Source organism: Manacus vitellinus, unplaced genomic scaffold (genome assembly GCF_001715985.3).
Source record: "Manacus vitellinus isolate BGI_N305 unplaced genomic scaffold, ASM171598v3 scaffold_1_pilon, whole genome shotgun sequence".
NCBI lineage: Eukaryota > Metazoa > Chordata > Aves > Passeriformes > Pipridae > Manacus > Manacus vitellinus.
The window spans coordinates 18,301,766-18,327,838 of record NW_021939396.1 but is presented as its reverse complement, the minus strand read 5'-3'; the positions used below and the strand labels follow the sequence as shown (position 1 = coordinate 18,327,838).

Genomic DNA, 26,073 nt, shown 5'->3' with positions numbered 1-26,073 from the left:
GGCTTTGACTACAAATATTTTCCCTCTTTTTCAACATAAAATAAAAGGATACATTTTTTATTTTCTATTTAGATAGTGGATTTGATATATTGGAAGGGTTGTGGAATTCTGTCTATGTCTATAAATACTACTTGAAGTTTTCTCTACTGAATTCTCTCTGGTACACCGATCTGGTGCTTGTATACAATTGGATGCTTAAGCATAGGTTTGCACAGTAAATCAACTGAGCTGTTGTGTTGGAGGTTAATATTTAAAAACAAACAAGCAAAAAAACCCCGAAACAAAATAAACAAAAAACCCAACTGAAAGCAAACCAAAATCAGGGAGTACATGGACAAGAGTACTAAACATCAGGAGGGAGTCAGTGGCACTTCGTAGCTAGTAAGACAGAAATATTTTAGCAGTTCTGTACTACCATGCTAACCTTTAGTTTCCGAGTATATTAGGTAAGAAAAAGCCTTGAGGAGACTGTAGTGCCTTTCTTCCAAAGTGCAGGATTTTCTCTCCACATCAGTTTTAGATGGTATCTGTGATCAAAGGGACACACACTGTTCATATGCTTCCTCTGTACTTCAGAATGAGGGGTGACCTGGAGGGTGTATAAGTGCCCTTGTGTGGTTGCCTGGAAACTTTGGCCCACACAAGTGTCAACTTTCTTTCATGGTTATAAAGGAAGACTGAGCCTCACAGAGAGCTTTAGTCTTAGAGAAAAAAGGTCCTTGTGTGTTTTAAAACAAGTGTCTCACCAGGAGATAATGGTAGAGCAGTGGGTTATAAATGATGTATTTTGTTCGCTTCGCCTTGATAATGGCACAAGGGAAAAAAAGTTCATCGCTCTCTTATCAAAATACTGTGACATTTCTCCTTCAACTCTAAAATTTCCTATCACATTCCTCTGCTGCAACAGCAACTAAATTTACTCGATTTTGGAGACGACATAACCTCTCATCTAAAGGTGTCTTTTATTTCTTCTTTTCTCTCTGCTTATACTTAAGGAGAAGCACCAAGGTTGCTCAAAGCACTGTTTTTACAATGAAGTAAATTTGCTTTTAAGGAGTTTATGCATTAGCTAGTGACTACTATACAATGCCATGCAGGCTTTTTTTCTATCTTGTCCAAAGGCAGCACGACATTTTCTATTGTCATGTCTTTTTACACTGATCACATTTGTTCTTGATGATGTGTTTTTAATGGAGCAAAACACAAATTAAGGTAAGTAATAGCTGGAGATCAAAATCACTGAAAAACAGTTGCACTTTTCTTGAATGATAGCTTATTTCCAGTTAATACAGATTACTGTTTGAGACAAGAGATGGCATTTTTTGTTGCTGCAAACAAGTATCTTTATGTAGCATTTTCAGTTTACAAAAATGGAGGTCTGTGTGCCCACAGTACGGCTCTCAAACTCAACATCTGTGTTCTTTGTAAGGGTGTTGTTTCATTCCCTCTGATGGGAGTATCTGCACAAATGCAGCTGTGCTGTTCTGGGGCTGTCTCGTAAATGCCTGTTCAAAGCCAGCTGAACTAAATGGAAAGTGACACCAGTGGGTTTTGGATAAATTATGCCTTGGTCCAATACAGAGAAGCAGTATGGTACTACATGTAGTAGACTGTGTTTTGTCTGCAGAAGTTGCTGTACAATCACTTATAAAATTACAGAAAACTGTTATCCCCGGGGACTGTTCTGTTTCCATGGCAAACATCGTAAAATAAAGTGTGTAAATCCAAAGTGTATGTCTATTTACATTTTGTTGTTAGTATAATGATACTAAAAATCAGTAGTGTAATATTCAGCTTTGTGAAGCAGATTACCGTAGTGGAAATTCAGCCATGCATCTTTCACCCCATATTTTGCCTGCACAATTTTTAATATGGATATAACAAAGAATATTATAGAACTATTGTATATTACTGTAAGTAACTGAGATGTTAACAAAAGTAAATACTATTGCTAAAATGAAGAGGTAAATCTAGGATAGAAACATATCTGAAAGAAAATAACAGCTTAGTGTGCATGTGGAGGGTAGCCTCGAGTCAAGACTGCAGGCACAAAGATATTCTGTTTCTTCCAACAGAGCAAATATTGAAGAACAGCTATAATGCTAATATAATGATTGACTCCTTACAATGGACCCTGCTCAGAGTTATAATGTTCTCAGAATTAATCTCCAGAGACATCTAGAGGATATGTGACATTCCCTGCAGGACTTGGGGCTGCCTACTTCAGTAACAGACTTCTGATAATAAGTAAAAACCCCATGCACTAATTATGTGCAACTGCCCCAGTACCACAATGCAAATGTGGATAAAACCCCTATGTATGTGTAACTCTGTTCTGTGCCTGGTGTGCAAATGTTCAGTTTCAACCAATTGTGACTTTTAATTCAGAGAAGAGTTTACTACTGACTGGATCATCCTTTGAGAGAAATTAAAAGTGGAGTAATACAGGGATACCAATGTTTTATGATATATATGATGACTGGGTGTGAAATTGGGGATAAGTGAAAGCTCATTTGGTGTTACATACTTCTCTTTCATAGTCATGCGGTAATCTGTCAGAAGATACATTATCTTTAATTGCAGTCTTTTGAAACACAAGCTTATGGATGGACTACTTCTGAGATGCATGACACTATTTCCATATTTTTCAAGAGAAGACACAGCCATCTGTTGCATTTGAGAAACTGCAAAGGATATTTTTGTAAAAACTGTGCTTTTATTAACGGTAGAACTCAAGAAAAGCTCTTGGATCAAAATGCTATGTTTTTATTAACTGAAACTGTGAGATTATGTAGTAATTAAATTTTTATTTGCATTGGAACCATCAGTGAAAACATTCAGAGTACTCAAGATATCCCCCTTCCATTTGCTCAAACAGTCTTTATTTCACAGTTCTAGGGTCAGTGGTGCAGTGCATTCACATATTATTCAATATATATATGGTTTAAATATTAACCTATACATGTATGCTGAGATCAGCTGGGAATTTTGGACACATGGCATCATGCTAAGTTAAAGAATAATTATGAATGAAGACAAGAGACCGATCCTAACCATACTGGTTTACCTACAGTGGTAAGATATGACACAAAAATCAACAAGTCCTTTTGGATTTGAAAATTGTCACCAAAAAAAAAGTGTTGAAATTCATTTAGACTTACTTCAAATGGGGCAAAGTAACTTAAACACTACAGTTTCAAAATTTGATTGCCACCTTCAGGCTAGGTAGTATGAGGTGATGGGGTATGAGATGTGAATCCAAAATAATCACATTCTGTAATAGTAAAAATGTGAATCTGAAACGCAAAAGTGTTCCTTGTGCTTTCTGAAGGCATGTTGTCAGCATGGGAAAACCTTAGCATCAAAATTAAGAGACTGAAGTAGATGTAGCAGCCCCGTGTTCTTACCATGGTACCTTTCCTGATTACACAGCAGTTTCTTGGGGATCTTTGATTACAGTTGCCAGAATTGAAACATGGGCTCAATCTAAGTGTCTGTCACACTTTTGACAACTCAGTGACCTTAAACGTAGTTTGAGGCTTTGGCAGACAACCCAAAATTTGTAGTACAATAGACAGGATATTGGGATAATTTTGGCTTAGCATTCCAGGGACATAGGTGAATGGGAAGAAAAAAGCAGATGTCGCCAAGAGGCGAGAGGTACTTTTGCACCTTTGCATGAATAGATGTGCCTACACACAGTAGGTGTAGATTGATCAGCATGTTGCTTGATTGCATTTGGTGATGTTATTTGTTTCATGTGGTTGAGACCCCCCACAAAATAATCTACGTGTCAGTCTGACCTGGATCTGGTCAGTCTAGCACATATTCATACCAGGATAGTTGGGAACAATATCCATTTGGCCATGCGAGCTGTAGGAAACACTGTGCAAATCTTTTGAAGACTATGGAGCCTCCTCATTTGTTTGGGGGTTCAACACAAAATGGCAACTTCAAAGTAGAATTTGATTTACTATTTGTCCCAAGATTATGAAAAACATGAGGTCTTTATAAAAAATATTTCTTGCTTTTCGTAACAAGGATTTCAATAGCTTCTTGGGTGTGCTTTACAAAAAATATTTGGTTTAGGACTTAAATTTTTTTTTTTTTTCAGTCTATAAAAACTTTACAATGGCTACAAACTATAAGAAGGACACTTTTATGATGAAGAGATGAAAGGAAGGAAGATGACAAATCTTACCAGGAAAGAATAATTTTTTTTTCTGAAAGCATTATAAAATTCATGAGTGAATATTAACAAATACCAATAATTAAGAAATATAGATTATTTAGATGTAGATGTAGAATCTGTAGATTTTAGTCAAATATCAATAAACTGGTACACAAAATTTTATTCTCCACATGCATCCAGCTTAAATGCTTGGACATAAATGATGCTAGACAGTCAAAATATGGTCTGGTGCTGTATATATATGGTAGTCTCTAAACTACAGTTTATTAAAAGTGTTACTATCAAGCAGTTTAGGTGTTGCCAGAATTGAATGACATCTGGAAGAGCATAATGAAGTACATATGAATGAAAAAGCTGGAAGTAATTGCAAACATCATTGAGACAGAAGTCATGCAAAGATGCATAGAAAAACCAACTGAAAAAAGGGAAAATGAACTTGGGAAAAACATAAAATATTCAACTTTGAAAGCATATATTGAGAAGAAGAAATTAAAAATGTTTTTGTTATTGATTTTGAGATGAATAAGTTAAGATGTTTGTTGCTACTTGAGCTGGATACAGTTTTATTAGAATTTTTTGATCTATTTGCTTTCAGGTGGCCACGATTGCTGAACTCCATTCTATCTAGATATTTCAATGTGAAATTATAATACATTGGATGAAAGTAACAAAAATAAGATCAGAAAAAGAATTCCTAATAGATTTCCTTGCAGTACACAGTATGTTGATGTACTGAATGCGGGGGCCACAATATGGACCCACTATATGGGTAATTACAGTAACTCTTAATTTTAAGGTTCTCTGACTGTTTTTGTGGAAACCAAGAGACAGGGCTGAGGAGATGAGACTAAAGATGAATGAGAAGAAAGAAGAAAACTGAAAGACCCTTGTAAAAAAGGAGTGATGCTCTGTGTAGTGGGAATGAACTTTTTGGTTTATTGTGTAAAGAAAAGTTTTATCCTTGTAACAATAAGGAGGTTTGATAACAAGAGGTACATTAGGTTGGTAGAACACATAACATCAGACAAGGTAAAAAGATAAGGGACCACTGAAGAAATGAAGACACTCCTGCATTGTCTGTATGCACACACTCTTGTCCACCCACATGCTCCCAGGGAAGAGGAAGGAGAAAGTTACTGGGACACCCAGTAATTTGTTAGTTTTGTTTTGGTTTTGTGTTTGTTTTGTTTTGGGTTTTTTTCTCCTATGCTTTTCTTTGTATTTAATATGAAATATGAATCTGGGGCAGGGTAAATAGTCCATATAACCCTTTTCCTCTCTCCACTTCTGACCCATCTTCTCCCAATTGTTTTTCAAGTAGAAAAGATAATTTACAGCATAATTATTTTCTCTAACTAATATGTAAAGCACAGGAGAACAAAAATCATTTAGTATAGAAAAAGTATGGTTTAGGGTTCAGATATGTGAACATGCTGTTGTGGGTTAGCAAGTTTCATACATTTAACTTCTGGTAACTGTCCATTAGTGTGCTTTAGATTGTGAATTCAGAGGGATTTGACTCAGTCCTTTGACCAGCATTCATTTAACCAGCCTCTGTATTCCCTTCTACGATTTACAAGCCTCAAGCCCAGCACACATCTGCATTTAGTGCCTTTAGCAAAGAGATTTAAAGCCTCAAAAATGTCATTATGTACAAGAGGCATGCAGGGTGGGCGAGATAAAATAATTGGTATCAACATTTCTCCATTGGTAGGCAAAGGCCAACACAGCAGTTTAAACCCCAGAGCCCTCGGGCAGAACCCTAGAAAATGTTCTGTTATTAGCAATGCCTTTTGGTAGGTGAATAAAGGAACTCCTGAATGGTCTTTTCTTGGTGTAACTGCTGTGAGTGTAAACATATGTTTACAAGGAGAGAAAGCAATAATATAAAAGCCATAATGATTGGAATTTGTTGTAATTTCTTCTTTTAAAATATTTCCACACACTGAATGCTACTTTCTTGCATGGTAAAGCGGATCACAGAAAATACATTGATTACCTTATTGTAAATCGTTTGCAGGTGAGAGATATTTTATATTATTACTTGTGCAGAGTCCCGTAGTCATGAGATAAAAAGGCCAGATGGAAATTTTACTTGATGGAGCACATGAGATACTTCCTGTTGGGAGCTGCCAGTAGTGCAGCAGAAATGCCAAAAGGAGAGGTATAAGGTAGAAAAACCACAGCAACTGCAGCCTACATTTCTGGAACTGGACAACATGTATCAGGTAATCATTTGTCCATATGCCCTTGTACAGTGTCAGCATTGTGGTGTTCAATGCAGGGGATGTGGCCTTTTTATGGAGAGGCATTCATTTTTTTCCCTTCTTGTTTCACAGACCTAGTGCAAGAGAAGGGCCAAGACTGCAAAAGCAGGCACTGGGGGCTTTCAGGTATGTGATGTCAAACGCCTGAATCACAAGACAGTCACTGTGACAGGGGCACGTAAGATGTTTGGGCTGTCTCTAGAATTCCCATCGCCTTTAGCATTGCGCTCCATTATAAATAAAGACTTTTTAATATCTCTTCAACTTCTGCAAACATTTTACAATTCTGTCCTGTAAAAACAAAAAGAACAAAAGTGGAACAAGGGGACAAGGACAACTATGAGTGTTATCCTCAGCTAATTCATTATACACACTTTTGTACCATTAAAAGGATACAGCAACTGGCAGATTATGACTTCTCTTAGCTTCAAGCAGATAATGCCAGGAAAGTGAACAGAGAAATGATATAGTGAGTCTAATTTATCATACTGTTTTTCTGCCTATGAAGCCTTAAGTGGTGAAGTGTTTAGGTTGAAATACTGATCAAATTCACAGTTTCTGGAGGGTGGCTTTCAGGTTTTGTGGAATGGAGTAAGAGTGAAAGAGCTGTTAAACTATCAGCAGTTGTTAATCTGTTGGAATCCTGAACTCCTGGAGAAAAAAACTGAAAAGAAACCAACAACTTTTTCTGCACAAAAAAGGCAAGCACTTTCCTCCAGAAAATGTTGTTTAAAAAGCTACAATAGAATCTTAATTTGGATGAACATTTTGTAGTTAAGAAGTCACTCGAGTGATCTGAAAAGCAAAATGTAGTTTTGAAAATTTTATTTTTCGTAAGCTTGAAATGATCTAGTGTAGTGAATTTTAGATGTGTTTTAAATTGCCATTCATTTCCTCTATGTATTTTTTTCCCCAGAGTCCACAATTTATCACCCTAGCATATTCCAGAGAAAATCACTACAGAGTTGCACATTTTCCATGACTTTCTCTTTTTAAAAGAAGAACAGTAACTGTAAAAACTTACTTTTGCATATTCAAAAATGCCTTTGAAAACATATTTGTGCAAAGAAGGAAGTAACTTCAGAGAGTCATTTCAGACACTTCAGTTTTCTGTGGAAATCCATGAACTGCTGAGAGGGGATGAACTGGTGATGGAGTGTAGAAACACTACAAAATTACACTGAACCATCATGTTGAACATGCAAGGCCTGTCTGAAACCTGCTAAGGTCAATTAAAATCTTGATATTAATTTTCATAGGTTTCACATTAACCTCATTTTTATTTTTTGGAATTACATTATGATGGATTTATTTTATCCTCAGGCTTATGTGCTTCTGTCTTTGCAGTTATTGTTAAGTCTTCTAATAATGCTTGTTTTAGTTTGGTGTTCAAGTTCTGTTCCTCCCTGTGAGAAATAAATGTATAATAAAAAGAGAAACCAGGACATGATTACGTAAAGATGGTGTACTCATATGCCAAATGTTCTAAAATGCCAGATTTTGTCTGATGGAAATATTTAATAGCTTGACTCTAAATTATTTAAATAAACATCCTTTATTAAATAAAAAGTGGTTGGTGTGATAGTCTGTAATCATCTACTTGAATTACCCATCCTTGTAGATCTTTTTTCTGTTGTTCTGTCCACTGTTGCTGATAATCTTGAAAAACTCTGGGTCTGTGCTTCTGGATGCCCTACTGTTTTAGGCTCTGCGTCTAAGAAAACACTAACTAGTCTTATCTGTGGCACATCAATAGAATGCATTAGTTTATTTTTGCTATGCATAGGTACAGTTTTAATATTACATAAAATGTGACTAGATTCCAATAGTGGTGCAACTGTGTCTGTACAGTTACATGGTCCAAAAAACTTGTGAAAATCATTTTCTATGTTTCCCCACGAATCCACAGTGTAATAAAATGTATCAGCCTGAGGATAAATTACAGGTATGAATTTTTTCATACTATATCTGGCAAGATATCTCTGAGTCAAATAAATAAATCAAGACTGTTTTTAGCCCACCAGTTCCATGTGGTTCAATGTCTGATGTGTCTGATGAAAAGCAGTGTACCAAGAAGCAGAATTCTCACTGTGCCATCTCCCAATCGATGCAGTCTGTATCCTTTGAACACTAAAAGGAAAATTACAATGAACTGATCACTCTCTTTCAAGCTCTGTCTATACGGGTTGGTATTAACGTGGCAGGAAAATGTGTGGCAGCAAAAGCACACTGTGGTACAGCAATGTAAAACTTGAAGTGAAGGAAAGTATGGGAATGAAGCCCTTAAGCGGGAGGGGAACCTTTATATTAGCCTCTCCAGTTAGAGTTCTTCCCATAAATGTCAGGACTGTAGAGTGGTCAACTGCCCTGGGGGCTAATTTAGACAAATTTGAATAGCTAATTCAAAATGTTTGAAGTAATGTCACTGAGAATTGTCTACTACTAGCATGCAATATTGTTCTATACAATAATCATCTCTTTAATCAGATTACAAAATAAAACATTGACTCCCTGTGTACCTGTGTCCAGAGAAGTTTTTGTAACCCATTCTTATGTGCATCTTTTTCGTCATTCAGATTGTCATGTTATTTTGTAACCATGGAGAAGCAGCGAGGGATGCCTGTTGGTCGAATTTAGATTTCTCCGGCTGAGTGCAAACCAATTTTTGAGAAAAATGAGAAAACATTTCTTAATGTAAATTGTACTGTCACTCCCTTATATCATCAGTGCAAAATGGATTTCTTTCCAGATCATCTGAACTGTATAATTAGCATATTGTTAAAGCATAGGTTTGGATGTGCAATATTGTATACATTTTTAGTGGCTAAAGATAAATGCAGTTACACCAAAGGAACTAATAATTGGCCAAATAATAAAAGTAAAAATTTTCAGATAAAACTGGGTTGTCTTCTAACAACTTTACTACCATTTTCTCTCAAAATTATTCTTTGTAGATTTTTTTTTAATCTACTTCTGTTTTGAATAGGAATGACTGAAGGGAAATGTGAATAAACATTGCTCCTAAAATGTCATAACCCTTCTGAGTGGGATTAGGTGTTTCTGAAAGAGGATAGGATTTCAAGTCAATCATCAATTCCAAAAATATTATATGTGATTTTGGTGCTGCCCTCCCCATTGACTTAATGAAGAATCTCTAGCATTATTTTCTTAATCATATTATCCTACTGTTTTGGTTTACAAGGCAAGGGTAGGGGCTAATTAAATGTAAATCATCTGGCAATCACAGTTTGCTTTACATTACTATTTTATGATGGTTTGTATGCTTTAAATTTCAGAATTATCCATATGCTACACTGCTCAATAACATTTTAAAAATACAATATGGTTGCTGAGTTTAATTCATTTATCTTGCCTGTGTATTTGGAGCATGTATAAAATGTAACTTCTCCATCATGTCATAAAAAGTTATTGCACTCTTAGGATCATGAATTCAAGAAACATGACATAATAGACTGGCAAATATGGCCTTGTGTCTTCTGATGATGATCCAAATCCACCCACTTATCTTGATCTGCCTATATTGTTAACAACATGGGATGTCACACAACAAATTTTTCATTTTAACTGTTCTTTATGTACAGTGCAGTGTGGAATTTACTTTTTATTGCCTTTCGGAGGGAAGTATCATACCTCTCGGTGAAATAATGGTTTTGTCAGACACTGGTATCTTTATTGTGTAGTGCTTTTAAATTCTACACTATTTATACCAAGCTCTCATGGTGTAGGACAGGTGAGATGTGATGCCTCTCTTTCTCCATGAGAATACTCAGAGCTTTTTGGATACAGAAGTGTACTGTTGATATGATAATTGTGAGGTCTGTGTTGTAACTTCCAAACAGAATTATTTTGTTCTTCCAAGTACTCTATGAACATGCAAAGTATAAACAGCTACTGGAAACAACTGACAAAACTAAACCTTCTACTCACATAGTGATTTGCCTGCTTCTTCCTACTGTAATTATGGTCATTAAAAAGAGTAGACATTGATTTGCTCTTAGAGGTTTTATTTCATTTGTTCATGACAAGGAGGAACAGCAGTAATTTTATTGCATGGACTGCCAGTGTATAGTTGTCAGGAGTTGTCTAAATGGGTGATTGCGAAATAAAGTCAAAGAACGATGCATGACTCTTGGGATCCAAGGATGTAAAACTAGGTGACATGTTTGTCCTGGAATGGCACTGAAGAGTGGGCTACCACTCAAATTGAAATAATAGTAATTGATCTAAATATTTCTGTCAAGATGACAATCAATTAAAAAAGGTATTCTGTGTGTGCTTAGGTGGCAGGTAAGACAAGAGTGAATGGTTTGCTTTCTTCTACCTGTAATATTTTGGAACAACTGAACTCAGCATTTCAGAGGGTATCATTTGCTATTTTTTGCGTGTATCTAAGAGATAAAAAGCAACATATAAACAAATATTTTCCCACCTACTTTAATTTATTGATCATAACAATTTTAAGAGTAAAAACATGCAGTGGTTGAATTTAGATAAATTCTAAAATCAAATGAAAGCAAAGGCCTCAAACATCAAGCACTATATTTGAAAGCAGTCCTCTGTGTCTTTCTCTCTGGCTGTCTTTTAATATTATTCAGAGGGTACAGGGTCTGTGCTTTGTTTAACTATTCCAAAAAGGTGATATGGAGTACATATCAGCAACATAATCAAAGCCCCCTTGCAAACCTACTTACCAGAGACAAAAAAGATGCAGAATATTTGAAAAGGGCATTTCTTTCAGAATGCCAAGATGTGTTATTTTTTTACTATGTATATTACAGTATAACCTAGAAGCTGTTGGTTTCTGTTGACACAGATCCTTTTGTCCTAGATACTATACTTTGTAGATAAATAAAAATCTGTGTATATACATGCATCTCTCTCTGTATCTATCTATCCATCCATCTATCTATCCATCTATCTATAATGTATATCTGTGTATCTGGTTTATATTTTTTATATGTATGTCTATACATGCAAACACAGTTACAGTCCCCTCTCTGGATTGCTTGCTATCTAAAAAGATGGGTCAATAAAAGGTGAGAGAAAGGAAGTAGTATTACTTCCAGAGTTACAGAGAGATTATACATGATATTGAAGGTCCCTTAGGAGGTAGGGTTAGATCTGATTTACCAATCCCAGGACTTTCAAAGATTGTAACTAAAATGTTTGCTGCAAGACTGGCCTTCTCTAAGTACCTATGCATCTTTATTTGAGAGTTTCTTGGAGCTGTTATTGTGATATGCATGAGAAACAACTACATGGGAGTTTGCAAAGGTTGGAACTACTTGTTTATAGGAGTTTCTTTGGTACTAACTTTTGAATAAGTCTCTCATTTAAGAAAGTAATTCCTGTATTTTTTATTGGGTGTCGAAAGGAGAAGACAGCATAAGCATGTAGAAAGTACCTAAATGTATTATGGCCATGTTTGGCACAGTGGAAGACTTTGTAAGCTGTGTATGCTTATTTATAAATATATTCTCAGATATGTGTAAGATGCTGATGTTACAACCCAGACATAGGTGAATCTTCTTTTTTGCATGAAATTACCTTACTGATTTAAAGTTCTAACATTTTTGTAACTACTTACAAAACATGTGAAAAAATGTAGAACATGTATGGGCATATGACATTATGACATTCTTCTCCAAGTATTATTAATACTTTCACATTTATTCACTTCAAGTCAGTATGAAGTTAATAAACACGGAGTTTCCTTTTATTTCATTATGACCTTAGTGCTTCTGCTGTAACTTGAAATTTTCTAGTTTCAGCTTAGGCTTTACTGGCAGATAATCTGTGATCAATAGGGGGAAGACAGAAAGCTAGAAACCAGATGTGTGTAGGACAGCATATGCGCCTTTCTGCTCATGTTTTTCTGACATTTGGTTCTGGGCATTGTTGAAGGCAGTCACTGGGAGCTTGGATATGGCACAATACTTGCCACTGAGGGGGAATGCTGAGGCCATAGGAGGCAATAGGGGGAGGACAAGTGGCAGATGAGCTGCACAAGGAAACAGTGTCCAGGGGACAGGAGACAGGGTAAAAAACAGGCTTTTATGCCGAAGGATTTGAATCTGCAAAGGAGTGGTCTCAGGCTTGAGGGGGCTGCATGAAAGTTCAAGCTTTTTCTAATGTTGGAAGGCTTGATTTTTGAAACCACTAACTGGAACATACATTATGTAAAAGTAGGATTTGTTTGTCTAAATATTCTATTCCTTTTAAGCTAATGCATTATGTATCTTGTTAATGTACTTTGTCAACTCAGATGAAAACATATGGGGAATAAAACCGGTAGAATCAAACTGTCCTTCTCCAAGACTCCTTGTACAGCAAATTGTGTGTGCCTCTCAGAGAGGATTGACAAGTTGAAAAGTATCTATGTACATGAAAATAATAGTCATGGCTAAAATAGAAATTTTCTCTTTGCATTGATGGATGTGGGTTTTTTTTTAATTGGGAGGAAGAGAGAAACAGACGTTTTTAGGGGAGTTTTTATGTTATTATATTTAATTTTGTAAACTGCTGATTTTATTAGCAGGAGAGTAAAGATTTCAACACACATCTTTTTCAATATGATCATTTCCTATGTACTTAACCATTTTAATTCTAGATACTTAATAATAGACTATGCTACTTATATTCTTATAGTAAGTCACCATTGCAGGATAATAAGGGATAATAAGAAGCTGCTCTAAAATGGCATTAGTATTTTTAAAACATCATAGTATAGGGGCAGTTTTAATATTTCAAAGAGAAAAAAATTCTGTAGCCCAGATATATTTTAAATTACAATTATTTTGATAACTGTTGACACTGCCCGTTTAATGACTCTGCTTTGCCAGAAATACTTTCCTACTTCTGCTTCTTTCAGAAGCAGTGATTGCAACTGTCAGAGAAAGTTAGGGCTTCTGGTACTAGCATTGACTTACTCCGAGACCCTGAGTTTCTTATTTAGGCTGAAATTTCCAGTAAGGCCATAGAGTATGTGGACTTGTTCTCAGTCATTGTTTACAGGGTTAAGGTCTAAGCTGTGAAGAGTCGGTCTCAGGAGGTCATTCTACAGGAGAAAGACAGTCTACATGCTACTGCTACAGAAAGTGTGCCAGTTGTGGCTCTCAGGCTCCCCAGTCATTGCATCTGTCCAAGCAACCGTGGCATATTCAGAACATGTGCTTGTAAAAGGGAAAGTGGTAAGGCAAAACAATTTGGGATATGCTTTACATACATGATGTCCCTGTGATTTACTCATGAGAAGGTCATGATCATTCCTGTACAGAAGGCTGCCACGAGGCCAGTATTCTACTTAAGTCTTATGTAAGCCTCAGAGTAGGATTTAAGGTAGGTGCACAGGACTTGTGCTCAATCTCTGTTCAAGGGTTTATTTCACTCAAAGTTACAAGTCTGCTGTATAAGTGGCCATCACTCTTTATATCGGCTTCAAAGTCTTGGCTATGCTAAGATGTAACTGCTAGTGAAAGCAGTGTGATAGTCCAGGCTGAGGTACTGAAGGGGTGACTGAGGGTACTCTGGTCCGTGTCCAAAACCAGCAGTCAACTCCTGTCTGGCCCAGTGTTAAAAGGCTGTGTTGATCACTGCTGGTACTTGATCAGAGAAGATGTAGATAAGCACATAACTCACGAGTGCCAAAGCAGTGCAGAGCCATGTGCCTGTTATGCATGGCCATCCCCAGCAAGTATATAGAAATTATTAATTTGAATTTTGATATTGTACATTATAGTTATACTACATTTGTCTCTATTTATAATAATGTTACTTTTCATATAAATTGTATTTATAATGGATGTGACTATATATTGCATGCATGCAGTGGAGCATGGCATTCAATCTCCCTTTGTCTCAGTCTCCTTCTCACCTACCTAATCTCAGCAGTAACTAGATCTTTTGGATTGTCACACTAAACACTGATAAATTTTAATCTTTATTGAGATTATTTTTCTTTTTCTTGGTAGTCTCGTTCTTTCAGAATTTTGTTGCAAACATTGAAAGGAAATAGGAAAATCATGTTAAAGCATCTGCTTCTTTTGCAAGACATTTGGACAGTTTGGCTCACGTACCCTTAGCTAGAAATCAGCATCTAAGCAGTGGTTTCATAGCTCTGAGTATGCATATCTAATAGAAAGCAAATAACTTATCTGCTGTTACACAAATGAGAGATGAAAATAGATCCTTCTATCTCTAAGCATAAGTACTGTAAACTGAGAAGACACCACAGATACAGTCACAGATGACATCACTGCTCTTGCTTTTAGAGTTCAAAAAAATAATTTTCAAAACTTTTTTGAAGTAATGTATTTTATTACGTCAATATTAATACAGCAGTCCTCATATTAAGTTGACTTTAGGATCTTTTTCCATTCACTAACATCACAGGTTACATTGATATTTTTCACTTTTTCCAACTAAAAAAGAAATCTTACAATATTGGGTAAACATACAAATGTCTATTAAATATTTTCTTTAAATATCACAGTTATGCAAACAATATTGGAAAAAATAAAACATTAACATAACATCTTTCAGCTAAAAGGATTCCAAAAAATCTTAGGGAAAGATTGGTGTAGGTGATAGTGAAATGTTTCTTTTTCTCCCCTGCGGAATAGTGTCTCTCTCAGAAATCTGAGTTGCATAAGCTGTATTTTCAATTGTGCCACTTTCTTTGCATTATATACAAAGATCCATATACCTCTAACTGTATATGAGCTATAAGAAGCAACAAAAAACCAGACAGACTCAGGACTGAAATGTCTTTGCATATATCGAGGGGAGAATCTGCACACAAAAGGACATTTACCAGGGGCTACTGTTCCTCTGCTGAGGAAGGGAGCATACCCAAGAGTCCAAAACCAGATGATGATCTTATCAAGTAAACCCTCTTCAGTAATATCATCAGCCTGCTCTTGCCAAGTCTGGCATTTCTGTATCCTGTGTATTTGCGATGGAGAGAGAGGGAGCAAAGCCGTGCAAGCTACATGTACCTGGGATAAAGAACCTGCTCAACCCACTGGATCTGTGCAGTGTTATAATATAATTGGGAATTGTTTTTGCCAGTATGGAGTGTCCATGTGAGTTTAAATAGAGTTTACTGTATTTTTCTCACTGGGAGCTGCAGGGAGGCCTTTTCAGCTACACTGGCTACCTTTGGGGATTTTTTTTCTGTATTTTTGCAAATACTTCCACTCCAGGTTTATCTTAACATATACAGGGTGTAAAATAACCTCTTGAGCTGTGTGTCCCAATGTGGAGATAGAAAATTATTGAGGAAAAAGAAGAATAATTTTTTTATCTTCTTGTATGAGAATAAGACTTTGAAAACAGAGGTGTAAGTTGTTCTTGTGGTGAGTAGACCTGAAAATATTTCCTCTAATGTAATTGCAGGATCAGGATTTTGCCATGATGGCTGGGTTTATTTTGCCTTTGTCTGCAGACTAGATGCTGATATGAATACAGTATTTTTCATATTATGTGGAACTTGACTCTGAAGCAAATGAACAAACCTTCGGCATTGCTTAACAGATCTTGACTAAATATCTTTGTCCTTCTACTTCTGTCTCTTTAGGTTTTTTTCTTTGAGCAAGTTTCTGTAAGTTCCATGAAGCAGTCCAAATAATGGAGACTCTATGGAGCTGTGTAAGAATCTGTTCTATTAAAAAGCTAATCAAACTCTAGCAGCAGTGTTCATTAGGTACTCCTTCCTTTCTGACTTTGAAGAAAAAACAGTACTTTTTGTAACAGTTCAGCTTAAGCCTTAAAAGTTATTTTGATGGCATACTTAATGAAAAATTATTATTTAATTTGCCATTTCCATTTCTTTAGTAGCTACTCAATTTATGTGCTCTTAACATTTATTCAATTAATTGCCCTCCATCCCAGCTGTCCCTAGATGTAGGATTTGCATTGTCACTTCAAATTGATGCAGATTGTGTTCACCATAGGTCTATGGTTTTCTAGTCTGGGATGTGATCCTGTGTTCCTGCTAAATTCTACAGATTACAGGAGTGTGAGGTACTATAGGAATGTAGTGTTTTTTTCCTTTGTATTCATTTTATATAAGCAACTTCATACACATAGAGGACATATTTGAATTTTTGAATTTGAAGTGTCAGTGCATACACTTCTTTTCAAACTATGATCTTTTGAAAACCATGCTTGTGTTGCAAGACACAGTGCACCTTCACATCACTGAAGTTAGCTCTGCAGTTCAGTTGGAAATCTGGAGCTGCTTAAATACTTACACCCAAGGTCACATCAACCAGGCTGGAGTACCATGTCAGTGTGATGGTCATGGCTGGAGCCTGGTGTAAACTAAATAACCAGTAATGACACTTTTTCTCAAGAAAGTTTGTCATACACGGTGATCTGGGTACTTAGAGAATGGCTTTGACCAAGTGTCAGGTGAAATCACATCACTGGGTGCAGTGTAGACTCACTTTAATTGTAGAGTGTAAGCCAGGATGCAACTGAGCAAAGACATATTAGAATAAGTATGTTTTATTTTAGTAGTTTATCTTATGAATTAAGTACTGTAACAACACAAATGCCTAGGCTAAAAAGGGATAATAGTGTTTGCATTCTGTTTCTAAATGTGAATTCATGAACTTCTCTCACATTTCAGACTTGGAAATGTGTATCGTTTCTCTCATTCTGGCAAGTTTTCTGAATCTCACTTTTTCTTGAATATCTTCTAATCCTATTTTTATGGACTCTGTGCCCTGATCAGACCCAACTTGGGTCGTCAAATGGTTCTTTCCGTAGGCTCCCCCTCTCTTGTCTTGTTTTCTAAATTTATTTCCTCCCCCCTCATACTTTTGTGGTCTTTTTCTCTCTGAAAATCTTTGCCTAGCCTTTCCCTATTCTCACTTTGACAATACTCTTTCCTTCCCTTTACTGCCCGATGTAGGACAGCGCTGTTGCAGATAAGGATAGCGCCTGCACTTTCTGCCATTTGCAGTACTAGCAGCAGGTAGGAGAGATAAAGAAACTCTGCTTCTGACTTTTGCAGCTCTAAAGAAAGGCGGGGAGTAGCAAGATTTTTTGTTATAGAAAACGGAGAAGCCTTTTCATTTGTCATCCTTACCTAGAGTGCATAGCTGCCCTGTGGGAGCGTTGTCAAGATGGGGCAACGTTAGGCAGCTTAGTTAGGAATGAATCAGCATGTGGCAGCTTGGCAGCTTCTGCTGCATGGTGTTTGCTATCTAGACCTGCTTCTAAGCCTAGGCAAAGGAGAGTGGTGGGTTAGAGCCATAAGTACCTGTGGGCTATCCTTGTGTCTACTTCCCTCATGGCTAAGAGGTTTGGTTAACCCTACTCCTTAAGTGGGAGGGATACAAGGAGGATCAGGGTTAGGGGAAGGAGTTACTAGTAGATGGCAAAAGCTTCAGAGAAAGAAAAAAGGCTGCTCCATTCAGAAGCCCTCCACTACCTCAGTGGCAGCAGACCCTCCCGCCAGGGTGTCTCCACTCCAGAGCTGTTTTCTCAGCTTGCCCCTGCTCAGCACAGGGAGGTTGGACCTTTAAAGGTCCCTTCCAACCCAAACTATTCTATGATTCTGTGCATTGTCTGTTACCCAGCATTATTCCACAATAGCAGCGGCAAGCATCCAGTCAGTGCTGGAAGAAGATGCAGTATTCATTCATTCGTTCATCATGAAATGCCGTAGCATAGCATATTTTGGGTTACTGCCTCAGACTCACGGTTACTTGTTTCAGGGTTTTGGGCTATTGAATGAGTCCTGTGGAAAGGGAATGTTACTGTTTTGCCACTTCCATTATGTTATCTTTTCCAGTGCAATTACCAGCTAATTCAAAGCTCTTTGTGTTAAGCTAATAGCTTCTGATTCACTGCTGTCAGCCACTCCTCTTTGTGCACTTTTCATACCGCTTACCAGTCTCCCGACCACTTACCTATGAAGAACGTTTATTTTTTTTCTGAGTAGAGGCTCATCATAGACAAATCGTTAATGGAACATCAAAAAGATCCCATCTGTTAGAGTTGCATATGGGTAAGATCACAATTATCAAAAGCCTCTTTTTTCCCCCCTATGCTTATCCGTACAATAAATGTAGTTGTCAGCAGGATAAGTTCACACATCGGATAAGGTCACAATTTCATTTAGTGACAACTTCCAACAGCGTGAACTTACAAGGTTCGATTTATTAAAGAGTCAGAAGGGATAAGATCACTGCATGGCCAGCCTGATTTATCAGGGTTTGACTGGAGTACTTGAATAGAGAATGTCGTATTTCAAGTTTATGTTCAAAATTGTAGTTTAGTATGTGTTATGTCTCAGAGACTTGAAAATTGAGGGAGGAGAATTTAGAGGAAGTATCTCAGTAATGCAGTTTATGTCTGAAAAGCAAGTGTATGTGCATTGAATATTGGAACTACCTTGTTAAGAATCACAGAAGTGGAAATGGGATAGTTCTCTGCTATCAGTGAACTACTGTGTGCAAACGTGCACGTATTAGTTTGTTATAATGGAGGTAATCACCAGCCAAATATTAATTGCAGATTCTTTCTGTGCATACAGGATGTCAGGCAGATCTTGGGCTGGACAGTGCTTAAGAACTTCTAAGAGTGTTTTTAACTTGCTCACTCTGGCTTCAGAGCAGTCCTTGTCTGAAACCACAACATACACAATTTCTGTGCTGTGCAAAAATACTCATTAGAGAGCCAGGTGGCTGTGGACTGGAAATATGCAAAGAAGGAGCCATTTGCTAGTGGAAATTGGTAAAGCCCCATGATGTCAAATAACCAGTCTCTAATTATAGCAGAGGAAGAGCTTACTCATTGTTTTTAACTGACTCCACTTAGAAAGCTATTCCTGATTTAAAAAAAAAGACAAACCAAAACAACAACAACAAAAAAACCCCTACTGCCAAAGCTATCAGTGACTTGCTTAGAAATGTTAAATGTGTATAAATCTGGATACAGTTATTTCTGAATGAAATAGTTCTGGTTTTGTCCCACAAAACACTGCTCATCATTCACCTTCAGATATACACTCCTTTGTTTCTTACTCCAGAATGTGGGTAGATGGATGAAAACCAGTGTTATTTTGTTCCAGAAATACTATGTATAGTTGAATTCTTCTGGTATTCCAGCTGCTGTCAAATCATGTTAAGGGCCAAAAGCTGGTTTTGGGTTCCTGTATGTACTATATGTTTTGTGGAGGGTTTTAAAAAAATTATCCTGATTATGATGTGAAACAATACAAGGCTAAACTGACCTCTCTACCTTCTGTTTTATATAAGCCCTATGTGGCATCCCTGAAACAATATGTATATGTATGAAAAGAATCGTAAATTGAGTCCTTTCATTCTGGTTTTCTATCCACCAAGGTGGCCTAATATCTTAAAAGCCATGGGATGTTTTGTAGCTGTACTAGTGAGTCATGACTTGAGGCTTCTTTTACAGTGCAGCTATCATAAGTCTTTGAGTAATCACAGACTTTAAAAGTATGCTACATCAACAAGATAAGAGAAACAGCCCACAGCACTAACAGCATTATCTTTTACCAAAATTGATTAGCCCATACTGTGTGTCTCAAATATTTTGTATAAACTTACTCAGCAAGCTGGAAATAAGTGTGTTCCTGAAGAACAAGCTGAAAAAAATACTTTGTCTATAGCCAGGAAAGGGTAAGTAAATATCACTAAATGGTATGTCTTTTAAGTAATTTTTTTACCTAACTTGCAAAAACTAAAAGCAGAGCATCACTTCCTCTCTACTTATATTTCTTAGTGCTGCTTCTGTTACACTTCTGACTGTCCTTTTCAATCGAAGACCTGACAAGTCTAGGATGAAAACAGTAAAATAAAACTGCTTCTCTACTTTACCATGGGAATGATGAGTATATCACATATTTTTTTCCAGGGGTGTGAATGAATTCTATTATAATTTGCAGTTACGTGAAGGAACATTATTTTCAGTACTGAGGTGGTCTATTGCAATTGCTGATTACTAGGAACACCTAACAGTGTTTGGCGCAGAATTTTCTGCTTCCTTTGGGCTGGAGCGTGGATTAAAGGAAGCTGCAGCAGTTTTTCATCCTTTCTTTCCTTTTTCAACCCACAAGTTAGAATCTCCATGGACAAGCATATGTGAAGTCAGTACCAGTTGAGTCTTTACACTTCTTACTGCAAGTGGTGGTACAGCAATGAAGTCTCAGATCCTCTTCCTTCTCCTGATGTAATCTGTTAAGATCCTGAGCAGTTGTGCAGGAATGGTAGCTGCAGAGAGCACTTCAGACTTGCATCTGAACTTCTGAGGCTGAAAGGGAAAAATCTTGTTTTGTTAATACATTTTTCAAACCCTCGTAATTAACAGTCACAGGGTGAGATTCTCTTTTCTTCTGGCAAACACCCTTGAAGAACACACATTGCTTGATACCACAGGTATGGCTCTTAAACCACTTAACCCTTGTGGGAAGTCAGTGGTGAATAGTAGACAGCCCCAATTACATCAGTGGGAGACTGGCCTCCTCTGTGGCACAGTTTTGATACCATTCACCAAGTAAAAAATTTCAGAGGAGCAAGATGTTGTAAATGAATGCAGAAATGTTGCAGGCACTGTTATTTTTTACCTCTAAAGAAAAAAAGATTTTCAGTGGGAAAAAAAAAATCTTTGCCAAGGATCAAATGTAATGTGCTGAACCTTGTACAACATAGCCAAATTGTCTGGTTTTGCCAAAACATGAGAGCAGATTATTCTTCCCAAGTCCGACATTCATCCGCAGCATTAAAATGGCTGCTGGTCATGGTGACAAGAGAGAAATGACTTTTTGGGGAAGTGTGATGAAGGGAAACAGAAAGGTTACACAGCAAAATATTTTGTTACCCTGTCTGTTATCTACTACTCTGTCATAGTGTTCTAAGTGGATGGGAAAACACAAGTTTCAGTACAATTCAGCATGATGTTATCCCATCTGAAAGTATTGAAAGTATTCATATATATTGAAATGTATTGCCCAAACTACTGCTTGGAACTGTAACAAAAGAGAATGAGAGAAAGAATCCACATTAACTTATTTAATTATCAGCTGAAGGGAAATATTACATGTTTGGAAAAAAAAAGCTTGATCTTGTTTGCCTCAAACCTGAACTACTTATCAGGTATAAGATTCATATTATTAATTTTATTTAAAATATAATGTGTAATGATGTGTACCTTAAAACTTCAGTAGGTTTTTGGATATCACTGGATGATCTGCCCTAAGTTTGTCGTTCTTAATCCATTAAAAGACAGGCCTGCTTGTAAATCCACAGGTACAGATAAGGAGTCACTGTTTGACTGTGTCTGAACCCTTTTCAAATGAAAAATGTCAGTGGCAGAAAGGGAGGCTGAATTATTTTTTAAAAGGGTTTTCAAAGATTCTCATGATTCCTCTGGTATCAGTTAAATGTGACATGTCCATAGACATAGCTGTTTTTTAGTGTGTGAAAGCAAGCAAATGCTGCAGTTTTCATCTCTGAAGAGAGAAAACGCTGCAGTATGGCTAAGTGATAAACATGTTACCTTGCAATTTCTCTCTTCCATAATTAACATATAAAGAGATTTTTTTAAGTTAATAGAATTTTTAACAATGTGACTGTGAGAAGAAAAAAATGCATTTATTTTTTTTTTCTGTTTGGATGCATATATATCATATGTGTAAATTAGATATAATTAATCTGTAAGCTTTCCTGCTCACATACTGCCTTTTAAAATGTCATAGCACTGTCATGATGCGGACTCACCCACATACATAGAAGCTTTTGTAAACCAGTACAGCTCTATTTCCTAGATTTGTTCCAGTTTGCAGGAAGGATCTGATGCACAATTTTACGTAGAATAGTTTTGTAATCTGCAACACTCAGAGGTGAAATTTAGATTTCTGTGCTTGAAAGTGGAAGCTGAAGCCAAGTCATCTCTTTGGAAAATGGTCAAGATTAACGCCTGTGGACAAGGAAAAGCTTTGCAGCCTGACTGTATGTAAATCCAGGCATCTATGGGAATGGTTAGCTTGGGGAAGTCTGTGGAGGCTGCCTGTGAGCCAGGAGTTACTCACTTCCTGCGGTCCAAGGTTCATTTCACAACAGCTGCCAGTTCTAAATCTGTGATGAGTTGACCCCTTGCACAATTGGACTTTACTCTGTTTGTGGGAAAGCACCATCCTGATTTGGGGTAGAGTTGTTGAGATGTGCTGATGCAAAAGACAGGAATCACTGTTGCATCTGTTTGGTGTGGAAAGAGAGGAAGGGGCTTTAGCAGTCATGGAAAACAGGTCCTGAGAAATCATGGCTACAGCAGAGTCATGGTGAGCTCTGCTGCTCATGAGAACCACAGATTTTTTGCCTACCTTCAGGAAGGGCAAAGCTTGGAAGTGCAAGAGCATGGAAAAATGTGGTTAAACATCTAACAAGAAGAGCACAGATAAACCTCTCCTTGTTCCATTCTATCCCTCTGAAAGTCTGAAACCAGAATTTATTATATCTGTTTTAGAAAATAGTGTTAGAAATTGTGTATATAAATATAACTGTTGCTGTATTTTTGATTGAAACATCTGTTGATAGAAAAATAGGTTTAGTGAAGAGGCTGCTTTCAAAGAAGCAATTTTTTCAATATTGAAATGAAGTGAAAAAAATATGGGAAAGAAAAGTGGTGACTGAATTTTATTTTTCCCTCCAGGAGAATGATCAATTATGTATTATCCTTTCTCTTTAGTGGAAAATCCAGAATAGTTAAGACGAGCTAAAGAAACAAATTCACTTTTAAGTGTAAATTTTTAAGTCCTTATTTTCAGAAATAAAATTTGTTTTTAAAATAAAACAAAAATCATTATATAGCCTCCCCATTGCTTTTACATATTTTGTGTTATAACTTTAAGCTAACAAGTAAAAGTATTTTTGATCTAATTCTGAAATGTTACTGCCTGTAAAACCTCATTCAGTTGAAATTCCTGCTAGTAATTGTAGTAAATGTTTTTAATAGTATCTCAGAGATACTGTGGATTTATATAGCTATATGGTGTGTCTCTCAAATTTTTAGTAGCTTCATGTTTCAAAATGTGATCTTGTGCAGCAAAATGCGTCAGCGAGGTTAATACACCAGGTGTGGCTGCTATTGCACTCTCTCCTTTCAGCTGTCATCTCCCCCCTCCTCAGCACTTCTTAAGAACTTATATGAAATGGCTATTCTGAATAAAATTGCTTTCAAACTCTAATGTGTGTGAAAAGATGCAAGAAAGGAACGTGATTTTCTAAACCAAATTTGAATATAATTATAAGGGAAAAAGGTTTGTTTTTCTTCTGCAGGATGACAAGATCAGTTGTTTTTCAGACAAGCATAATTAATTCTCATTATATGGGTCCTCAGAACATTGTGCGTCTAAAACCAACACAAAGGCAGAGGTGGTTGTTGTCAAGGCATGAGTGAAAGTACTCTCAACACTGCTTGTTTTCTTTGTTTGCAGGAGAGTTGGAGGTGGTCCAGAAAGACGGGGAGCGCAAGATTCAGAGCCGGCAGCAGCTTCCGGTTGGAACAACGTGGGGGCCTTTCGCTGGGAAGATGGATCTGAATAATAACACCTTGGTATGTAGATGCTCTGAGACACTTCGCTTTGTTATATTGTGTGTTGTTCTTTAGGGAATAACCTGAATTGCTACTCAGACGGAGCATTTGAAAACAGGCATTGTTAGCTTTAATGGACAGTGGTATTTGGCTCTTTTCCAATTAGTTCATCTATGGCAACCATCCATGTGAAGTTATTTGGAGCACAGGTTAATAGTATTTAACTTGTTATTTTACAGGAGGGAAATGTCACTTCCTTGTTTGCTGAACCAAGCCGTTGTGTTTCAGTAGTAATATCTGATTTTTTAAGTGGTTTTTTAAAATTTTTTGTAGCATTAATTTTTGAATACCTAGCTTATATTAACAAATGGTATAAAAATAAATAACTACATTATTTTTGGATAAAATTAATTAAATTTACCATACTGTTAATGTAACTGAATATAAAAAACTCTTCCATCAAATTAACATTTTTTGAAAGGCATCAAAAGACACCTGTCATATTCTATATTTGCCTTACCGTTTCTTCTGATTGCAGAAAGTATGTGGACCATATTACTTAAAAGTAATGCTTTGCTGGCCTCGGTTCAGTGCACAGAAAATCATATCATTCCTAGGTCTTCATTTCTTCTTTGTTTGTATTGGTTTTAAGTCTGAGCTTCAAAATTATTTGTGTATAGTTCAGATTAATTTTCTGAGAATATCAGGAAGGAAGCAACTAATATCTCCAGGAGAAGGGTTTAAACAATCTTGGAACATGCATTGCATTGCCCTTTGGGATACTTCTGAAGAACCATTATCTGCAGCTTGATCACTGTTTGCTATTACAGACTTTGCATTGAATGTATTTAGCATAATGACCTGTGGAACTGTTTTCACAGAAGGGGATTACATATATTTGGGGTACACGAATCTGTGCTGTAAATGGAGAAGCTGAGCTTCCCAGTGTTCACCAATGCTAGATATTGTCCTGCCCTTGGAGGACCTGAAGAGAGTGAGGAGCACTGAGTTGCTGATGAATCATCTGGGACAGTGTGAGAGAAGGGTTATGTGGACATGGGAGAAAAGGGGGGAAATTGATAGTCTTTAACTCCTCTCTGTAGAACCCATGCCTGTATATTAGAGTTCTCTTTCTAAGGGCTTGCTGAATAGGATGCATGCTAGTTTCTGTAAATATGCATATTAAAATTTGACTGAAACATTATTCTGTTATAAGTACATAGTAGCCATTTAAAGTCATAATATTTTGTACCCTTTAGCATAATTTATTGATCAAAAGGTGCTAAAAATGTTATAGAAAGTGGCATGGAAACTTTGTCTAAGTTTCCTAGAGTTCAGTATTCCCAACCAGATCACATTTCCCATTCAGGCACCTGAATAAAGAATAGATTTTCAAAAGTACTGCACAGTCAAAATGCCTTATTGTTAGAAAGGAGAAACTGGAAGATTTGAATACTTGTCTCCATTTTCTCCATCCATTTAATTTTTATTTCTGATAACCACCTGTAATTCAAATAATTTTCTAAATTCCACTATTACTACTTTCATCAACTTTCATGTAACCAAAACGTTAGTCCTGTTGTAGCTCAAAGTTAGTGCACAATCCATAACTTAGGAGAATCGCTAGCTTGGTGTGGTCCCTCTCGCCCTGTCCACTTGTACCACTTCCTCAGGTATATAGGACGGGAAGATAAAGTTTAAGTATATGAGATTATGTTGATTGACCCTTTACTGCAAAATTAATCATTATCGGATATTCTTAGGATTAATTTGCAACATGTCAGCCATCAAACATGTTGTTTCACTTTTGTTTTTTGATGGAGATATGGAGCAACTAGAATCCTTCTAGGAGGAGCTTGCTTCCCCTTTGGTAGCACAGGCATATATTAGGTCTGTTATTGCTTCGTGAATCTGTCACTTTTGCTGTATCAAAAACATTTCGCTAAGATATTTGGGTTTTAATGAACTGGTAATTAAGCAGTGAACAGAACTGACTTAATTTAGTAATTGTAATGGGATGGTACA

The 26,073-nt window shown here is 36.7% G+C and overlaps 1 protein-coding gene across 2 annotated transcripts in view; it reads left to right on the top strand.

The window, feature by feature from the left end:
• ZFPM2 (zinc finger protein, FOG family member 2) overlaps positions 1–26,073 on the top strand; it is a 306,116-nt gene that overhangs the window by 124,992 nt on the left and 155,051 nt on the right. For both annotated transcript variants that reach the window (XM_018077612.2, XM_018077606.2), the window contains one exon: positions 23,951–24,069. In XM_018077612.2, coding sequence (XP_017933101.1) covers positions 23,951–24,069 — 119 coding nt within the window. The remainder of the gene's footprint in view (positions 1–23,950; positions 24,070–26,073) is intronic.